General features: G+C 43.2%; 1 protein-coding gene across 1 annotated transcript; it reads left to right on the forward strand.

Annotated features, from left to right (window-relative positions):
• The first annotated feature begins 858 nt into the window (after positions 1-858).
• On the forward strand, positions 859-1,584 carry LOC147549071 (uncharacterized). Its single transcript, XM_086668215.1, has one exon. The coding sequence runs from the start codon at positions 859-861 to the stop codon at positions 1,582-1,584; it is 726 nt and encodes a 241-aa protein (XP_086524341.1).
• Positions 1,585-9,220: the final 7,636 nt, after the last annotated feature.

Below are 9,220 nucleotides of genomic sequence, written 5' to 3' on the forward strand. Positions count from 1 at the left end.
CTTATGCAAGATAGTCGTACGGAATCCAAGGAGAGAATGGCCTTTGCACGGGTGTGTGTGTTGAAGTTCAAGTGGATAGGGGTTTACCCGACGAAATTGAAGTTCGAGTTAAGGATGGTACTTCAGATCATATTGTAAAGGTGCAAGTAGAATATTCATGGAAACCCAGCAAGTGTATGATGTGTCATGTGTTTGGGCATGATGACTCGACGTGTCCTAAGCGACCAAAACTTGCTGAAAATGTTACAGGCCAAGTCGTCAAAAACCAGCAACTTAGAGAAGATAGAGCACCGGATGGTAACCCTAAGGCTCGGGCGAACCAGCAAGGTACGGTAACAACAAATCAAACGAGAAAGTTTAATGGGAAGCAAACGAACTTTAAATCTAGTAAGGGGTTTGGTTCGGGTGGTCAAAATGGTGGGAGGAAACGTCCGGCAATGGTCCCAGCTCGAGAAATTCAGCAAACACGTGAGGATAACAGAAATAACAATGAAGGATGGTCGGTGGTTAAATCTAAGGGCAGCAAGCTCTATCTCGGCGGAGAACAACCAGAAAAGCTTGATCAACAACCAAGGAAGATGGCAAAGAAGGTAACAGCAACATACGACAAATCAGGCCCAAATAGCTACAATGAAGGTAATTCTTTCTCGGCTCTTTCAACTTCTGGAAATTTAGACATTGATGCACATGGGGGTGAGCCGGAGGGGAGGTTAGCTGCAAATGACCGTTCCCACCATGAGGGAACTAGTCCCACTTTACATGACACACATGAGGCAACCAATCCCGATTTGACTAGTATGCGACTGGATAACACTACCGAGACTTCTACGGAGGTCGAGGATACCTCCCAATAGTTAAATGGTTAATCTTGCATGTTGGAACGTGAGAGGTCTTAATGACGCTCTCCGTACGAAGAGTGTGCGTGATTTTATGAGATTGAATAGAAATGGTTTGTGTGGATTGCTAGAAACTCATGTTCAGGAGGTTAATAAGACTCGTATTCAGCGAAGTCTTAATTCCAACTGGACTTTTATTGATAACTATACGGCTTTTTCGGGAGGCCGGATTTGGATTGGTTGGGACCCTACTAGGGTCGAATTTACTGTGTCCTGTGTTAGAGGGCAAGTTATTGCAGGTGGTGTTCGATTTACAGATGGCTCGGGTTTTCATTTGGCAGTGGTATACGGAAGTAATAGTATTGTTCATCGCCGGGAGCTATGGAGGGACCTTGAGCTTCTTATGATGGGCTCCGAGGCTCCTTGGTTGGTGCTAGGTGACTTTAATACCACGATGTTGGCTACTGAGAAGAGAGGTGGTAATACCTCGCCATCTCAAGGTTCTAATGAGATGATTGACTGTGTAACCGATTTGGGACTGTTCGACTGCTCGTATACAGGTTGTTTTTATACTTGGTCTAACAGGCAGATGGGAGTTGCGAACATCAGTTCCAAGATTGATCGGGCAATTATTAATAGTGGGTGGCTGACTTGTTTTCCTCTAGCTAAAGCAGACTTTCTACCGGCTAGGGACTCAGATCACTCACCTATTATTATACCGCTCGCTGCACCTAACATACACCGGTGAACTCCGTTTCAGTTCTTGTTGCTGATGTATGGAAGGAGTCAGTACGGGGTAACCCGATGTTTCGAATGGTGACAAAGCTCAAGGCTTTCAAAGCTCGGTTGAATGAATGGAAGAAAGATCAGTTCAATGGGGTGACGAATCAGGTAACCATTAACCGTAATTATTTACATTCAGTGCAGGTCCGCTTGCAGGGTGATCCAGCAAACCCGGTTTTACGGAGGCAAGAGAGAGAAGCTACTGAAAACTATAGTAACGTTGTTCGGGTTGAAACGGCAATGCTCCGACAACGTGCTAAAGTTGAATGACTTACTCTTGATGACAGCAATACAGCTTACTTTCACAACTCTATCAAAGAGCGGAAGTCTAGGAATGCTATTACTAGACTCACCAGGGAGGATGGTTCGGTGGCTGAGGATCCAGCGGAGATAGCTAATATGTGTGTGGACTTCTATCGAGACTTATTTGGTCGGGAGGACAAGGATAATAAAAAACATTAGATCCCATGCCTAATATGGAGTTCTCACGCCCGCTTACGGAAGCTGAAGGAGCTCTTCTCATCACGAGGGTGACTAGAGATGAGATTTTTGCTGCTTTACAGACTATTGGTTCTGATCAATCGCCGGGGCCGGATGGGTTCTCTTCCCATTTTTTTAAGGCGTGTTGGGACATCGTGGGAGATGATTTTGTGGAAGCTATACAAAGGTTCTTCAACTCAGGAAAGCTTCTCAAAGAGGTAAACTCTACTTTTGTGACTCTAATTCCTAAAATAGATAATGCTTCTTCAGTGTCAGATATCAGACCGAATCTTGTTGTAATGTGTTGTATAAATGCATATCAAGATTCTTACTATACGGCTGAAGGGAGTTATTTATTCGATGATCAGTCATAACCAATCAGCCTTTATTTCTGGCCGTACTATTCAGGACAATATCATGCTAGCCCATGAGATTGTTCGGAATTACCACCGACCAGATACCTCGGCTAGGTGTACGGTTAAGATTGACCTTAAGAAGGCGTATGACACAGTTCGTTGGTCTTCACTATTGTCAGTCCTTGGTAAGTTTCACTTTCCAAGGATATTCATAGAATGGATACGGGCCTGTGTCACCACGTATAAGTTCTCGATTATGGTTAATGGTGAAGCCCATGGTTATTTTGATGGGAAGCGAGGTCTACGGCAAGGCTGCCCGATTTCTCCATATCTATTTGTCCTAATGATGGAAGTATTCGCGGTTCTTATTGATCGAGAGGAAAGAGCAGGTCGGTTCCTGCTACACCCTAAGTGTCGAGTTCCGAAAATTACTCACCTTTGTTTCGCCGACGATCTCATGGTCTTCTTTCGAGGAGACGCTGGTTCAGCTCAATCTCTAAAAGGTGTGTTAACAGGTTTTCATCGGGCGACGAGGTTGCAAACCAATGTGACTAAGAGCACGGTTTTCTTTGCACGTCTTTCGACCCAAGGTCAGAGTGATATTACTAGTATTTTGGAATTCGGTACTGGTTCTCTGCCTATTCGTTATTTGGGTTTACCTCTTATATCGCCCCGTCTCACCTATAGCCATTGTATTCCGTTGATTGATAAAATCAAGGGACGAATCCAATCTTGGAAGAGTCGATTTTTATCGTTCGCGGGGCGAGTTCTCCTCGTAAAGGTGGTTTTGAATAGTATGTTACTATATTGGGCAGCAGTGTTCGTTATTCCCAAGAGAGTAATAAATGACATCAGCTCCATCTTTAGTAAGTTCCTATGGTCTGGCGTGGATATGGTGTGTAAGAGAGCTCCCATTGGCTGGGAAAGCCTTTGTTACCCCACTGATGAAGAGGGACTTGGTTTTCGTAATATCGAGGTGCTGTTTGAGGCGTCAAATCTTCGTCATATATGGGAGCTGGTTAGTGGTAAGACGACTTTGTGGGCTGAGTGGGTGAGAAATAATCTCATCAAAGATCAGCACTTCTAGACTTTATCGGCTTTGAGTAGAAGTTCTAGGTGTTGGCGTCGGATTCTAGCCAGCAGGCCGACGGCTCAACGACTCATTTGCACTTCTCTCGGGGACGGTCATGATACCAAATTTTGGACTGATATGGCATCCTCGGGGTCTTCTTTATGATGCTTTCACGGAGGGGTATAGATACGATTCTCACCTATATTTAGATGCACGGGTATCTCAGTTTATTGGGCAGTCGGGCTGGGTTTTTCCTACTTATATCACAGCTATGTTAGGGGCTATCGCGGCCGAGGCTAGAGAGGTGGTGGTAGATAGTACTCTTAGAGACGAGGTGATCTGGATGCCCAGCCAGAATGGGGAGTTTACTCTCAAAGAGACGTATGAAGCAATTCGACCTAGAGGAACTCGACGGAGTTGGACTTCTTTAGTATGGTCACCGGGCGGAATACCCAAACATTGTTTCATCACGTGGCTTGCCTTTCGAAGACGCCTCAAAACTAGATCCCTTTTGGCTAGTTGGGGTATGGTTATAGACACGTCATGTGTTTTCTGTGGGGGAGATGAAGAAACGGATTTCCATCTATTCTTTGGCTGCTCGGTTACAAAGACTATATGGGAATCACTATTACACAAGATGGGATTTCAGAGAGTATGTTCTGTTGATTGGGAAGAGGAGTTACAGTGGTGTCTGAATCACTTTGGAGGGGGTTTTATTGCTGCCCGGGTAGGTCGTCTGCTTTTAAATGCCTTTGTCTATCATATTTGCAAGGAGCGGAATAACAGGGTATTTAGAAGCGATGTTATGTCACCGGGGCTGATTATTCATACTATTTGCGATGAAGTACGGATCAAGCTGAATACTATTACCAAACGGTTTGAAGATACTGGGGAGAATCGGAGGGCCATTAATCGATGGAATCTTACTATCGCTCTTCAAAAGCCGGTCTATACTTCATGTAAATGGACTCGGCCGATGACAGAGAGATATATGATTAATACCGATGGTGCTCTGAACGAGGTGGATGCGTGGTATGGAGCCATTATTCGAGATTCGGAGGGGATTGTTGTTAGAGCAGCCACGGGTCAGGTCGATGGACAGACTATCTTTATATATGAGTTGCAGGGTGTTGAGTTGGGATTGGAGCTAACACTTAGTACTGGGTTGCAGGAAGTTGAACTTGGTCTTGATTCGATGAATATCAAGTTACTTCTTGCAAAACCAAATCAGAAATTACCATGGCGGGCGAGGCGTTTATGGAAGAGAGTTCAGAGGCTTAAGAGCCAATTTCGGAGTTTTCGGGTGTTTCATGTCTATAGGGAAGCAAACCAAGCTACTGATCACTTGTCTAAGATGAGGCTCGGACCGGGAGTAACTCAGTTGAATGCTACTCAACTGCCGGCGGAATTAGTCAATATTGTTAATGCGGACTCTAGAGGGACAATGAGAATGAGGAAAGGGTGGGGCTAATGAAATGATGTAATGATTTCTTTGCTGTTTTATTTAGTTTTATTTCATTGTATTCGGTTCGGGCTTCTCCCGCTTATCATTATCAAAAAAAAAATAAGGAACTCTTCCTCTGATTGGCTCTCAAACCAGTACAATCATAGAAGACAGCAAGGACATCTGCTAAAGCATTAGCAGACTCAACAGTCCCCTTAGAAAAAACCAACAAGTCATCAGCAAAAGCAAGATGAGTAATCTGAGGTTTAATACACTTGGGATGCAGCTGAAAGAGGCCTTTCTCCACCTTATCCAACATCAGCACATTAAAGACTTCCATGACCATTACAAAAAGATAAGGAGACACGGGACACCCTTGTCTAATGCCCCTTTTCCCTTTAATATAGCCATAGGAACTTCCATTCACAATGACTGAGAATCTAGCAGAAGAGACACAAGCAAAAACCCTATTTCTGAACTTGCTGGGAAATCCCATTCTCTTCATAACCTTCATGAGAGGCTCCCATTCAATAGTGTCATAAGTTTTTTGCAAATCAATTTTCATAGCACACCTAGGAGGCCCCAATACTTTATGATAGTCCCTCACCAACTCATGGGCTAAAAGTATATTATCCTGGATGCACCTCCCAGAGATGAACCCAGATTGACAAGGACTCACCAATTTGAAGATAAACTCTTTCATTCTCAAAGTCAGGATTTTAGTAATACATTTGTAGATAGTATTACAGCAGGATATGGGCCTGAACTCAGAGACTCTAGCAGCATCCTTAGATTTAGGAACAAGAGTAACCAGGGTAGAATTTACCTCACCAAGAAGCTTTCCTGAAAAAAAAACCTTTGGACAGCCTCCACAAAGTCATCACCAACAATTCTTTAGCAAGCTCTGAAAAAATGGGAAGTAAACCCATCAGGACCTGGGGATTTATCAGCACCAATGCTAGCTAAGGCCTGCACCACCTCCTCTCTAGAAACCCCTCTAATCAGCAGCTCAGCTTCAAAATCCTGCAAAATATAGCCAAACTCCATGTTTTCTAGAACATCAGGAATATCCCTATTAAAGTCAGAAACACCAAACATTTGTTGATAAAAATCAACACATTCTTGGGCCACTAAGTCAGCTCTGACAACCATCTCTCCCATCTCATTATAAAGGAAAGGAATGTTATTTCTGGACTTCCTTTCCTTCAAGGAAGCATGAAAGAACTTAGTATTACCATCCCCTAGGTCAATCTTTTGAACCCTAGCTTTCTGCCTCACCATAGACTCCCCCATTCTAGCCTTCTTAACAAAAGAAGCTACTGCCTCCCTCTTAGCCTTTCTAGTCTGCTCACATAAAGGATTTTGATTCAACTTAGTCTGACAAGTCTCCATCTCCTTCCTAGCCAAAGCAACCTTATCAGAAAAGCCACCAAACTTCTTTTTCTTCCACAACATGAGAGCAGCCTTCACCTTCTTAAGTCTACGGACCAGCCTAAACATAGGGTTACCTGTCACTTCCATCAGCCAGGCTTTCTCCACCTCCTTCAAAAACCCCTCTTCCTCAGTCCAACAATTGAAAAATTTGAAAGGTCTAGGCCCATTCCAACTTCTTCAAACAAAGTAACAAGACAAGGAGAATGATCAGAGACCCCTTTGGTTGAGAAACTCAGTCCTAGCAGTCGGGAGAAGCTGAGTCTATTCAATATTAACTAAAGCTCTATCAAGCTTTAAAGCAATACAATGATCTCCCTCCTGCAAATTAGACCAAGTAAAATAACATCCTGAAAAAGGACAATCAAAGAGATGAGTGTCTCTCACACACTCTCTGAAATCCACAAGTTCACTAGCCCTCACATCAGCTCCACCCATCTTTTCCTCCACCTCCAAGATGGCATTGAAATCACCCATCACAATCCAAGGAACAGTATGAGCCTGAGCAACCTCTCTCATCTCAGCCCAAAGTCTCCTTCTGTCCACAGCTAAGTTTCTAGCATAAACACAAGCCACCATAAAGGACCTACAATCCCTCAACACCACCATAACAGTCAAACTTTGATCATTCATAGAAACCAAAGAAACATTAACCTGACAAGGGTCCCAAAGAAGCCACACTCTTCCAGTCCTATCACAGTCATAATTAGTAAGCCAACTCCAAGTAGGCATAAGAAGATTTTTCCCCTTATCTTTATTATCAACATCAACATGAGTCTTCATCAAACTACAAAGACTCAACTTATTCTCTCTAATAAACTTCACCACCTCCCTGATTCTGAGAGAGTCATTAAGCCCTCTCACATTCCAACACCCAAAACTAATCATTAGAAGTTCGAAGAGGACCCCTCCCCTTCCCACCAACTCTCACCTGACCCCCCACTACTCCACTAAACAGTGCAACTTTATTAGCTACACCCACACTCCCCTCTGGAACCCCACTCACTTCCATAACATCCACCTCTTCTTCAGCAGACCCATACCCTACTTTGTCAGCTACAACAGTACCTTGAGATGGGTCAACTACACATAGTCTCTTATGAGCTATTGCCTTACTCCTATCTTCCCTATTAGCAGGAGCAGTGAGCCTCTCTTAGCCACATCCAAACTCTTATTTTTCTTAGAATTCCTAACCTGGGTCCAGCCACCCTCATCCATAAGGTCAGCAGTAGTAGAGGAAGAAGAGGCAATTCCATCCATACTTTTTGCAGAGGCCTCCTTAGAAGGAGGCAAGCTCTGAGCACAAGTAGGGCCTAAAGAAAGCTTAGAGCTCTTTGGAGGAGGCTCCCTCATAGAAGCCACACCCCTCACACGAGCTGGTCCACTCTCAAGAATTACTGCCTTCCCCTTATTAGGAAGAGGAAGATCAGGTTCAACATTAGCCTTCTTAGAGGCATTATGTCGAACAGTAACCTTACACTTACCAACTGAATGACCAAAAGCACCACACCCAGAACACTTCATTGGTTTCCAAGCATATTCAACCTTAATATCAATATTTATAACATTCTTAACTGAAAAAGAAATTACCTCAGGCATAAGACAATCCTTGGAGATCTCCACACACACTCTAGCATAAGAGGTATAGTCTACCATCCTAGAGGTCAAGGGTTCGAGACACGCTGACCAATTCAAAAAAAAAAATCTCGACGCACTTCTCTTCTCATTCGAATCAGCATAACCCCCTTTAACTCCTGAACCACTCACATCTTCTTCAAATATCGAATCATAATCAGTAGAATCATCTCTTACTCTCTGTTCCGATTTCTCCTTACCAAATCCACTCTGTTTTGGTAGAAATTCAGATCCAAAAGAAGGTCGTGCTAGATTCAGGGAAATAATCAGATCCAAAAGGATCTGAATCTCCACCACCAGGGGGAGGAAGGAGAAGCTTCGTCTCCCTTTTCTCCAACATACCCCTTCAAAGAAGGTCGTGCTAGATTCAGGGAAACAATCGGACACAAAAACCTAGAGAATAATAAAAAAAAGTTCCGACCAACTCCCGAGATCCCAAGAAGATCAGAGAAGATAAGCGGCGCCGCCAACTCTAAAAAACCACACCACCCTCCTCTAGTTACAATCCTGAATCGCACCGTGGGAGATTATTCTGCCCATGTTCATTTTAGGAAGGCAACGTACTTCAAATCCGCAATCCTTAATTAAGTAGCTACTGTGTTCTGAGGGTTCACTTTGGTCCTTGGTATCTGATTGTTATTTATAATTTAGAAATCACTCTGTGTCTTTAATAAAGCTTTTTGTTTATAAACTGTTTCCCTAAAGTGTTTTTCTTAGGCTATGTCTCTTCCACCTTTAAGATGGAGTTTTCTATAGTAGCTTGTTTCCTGAAAAAATGTTTTGCTTAGGCTATATCTCTTCCACCTTTAAAATGTGCCATTAACTGTGATTACGGGTATGCATGACCGCTATCCACATCCAGACATTCACTGACGGTTGGTATTCTTGGATGGGGGTTTCAAGGAGGACCTCTATTTAAGGGTTTTCATGACAGTTTAGTTTCCTCTTTCTGCAATCTTTTTCCTAGTCGTAATATGTAATTCCTTAACCTCGCATTTAGGGATATGTATCTCTTGAAAAGGTTATAGAACTTATCTTACTGGATTGTGGGAGTGCTTTTGTTTCTTCGAGAGACCTTTTGTAAACTTGCAGTTACATTTTTACAGGGGTCTTCTGTGTAATTACACATTTTGTTCACATTAACTTTATTATGTTCATGAATTGTTATTGGGGATGTGTGCTT

Source organism: Eschscholzia californica, unplaced genomic scaffold, assembly GCF_041429995.1.
Source record: "Eschscholzia californica isolate CP2 unplaced genomic scaffold, dmEscCali1.0.p SCAF_3, whole genome shotgun sequence".
NCBI lineage: Eukaryota > Viridiplantae > Streptophyta > Magnoliopsida > Ranunculales > Papaveraceae > Eschscholzia > Eschscholzia californica.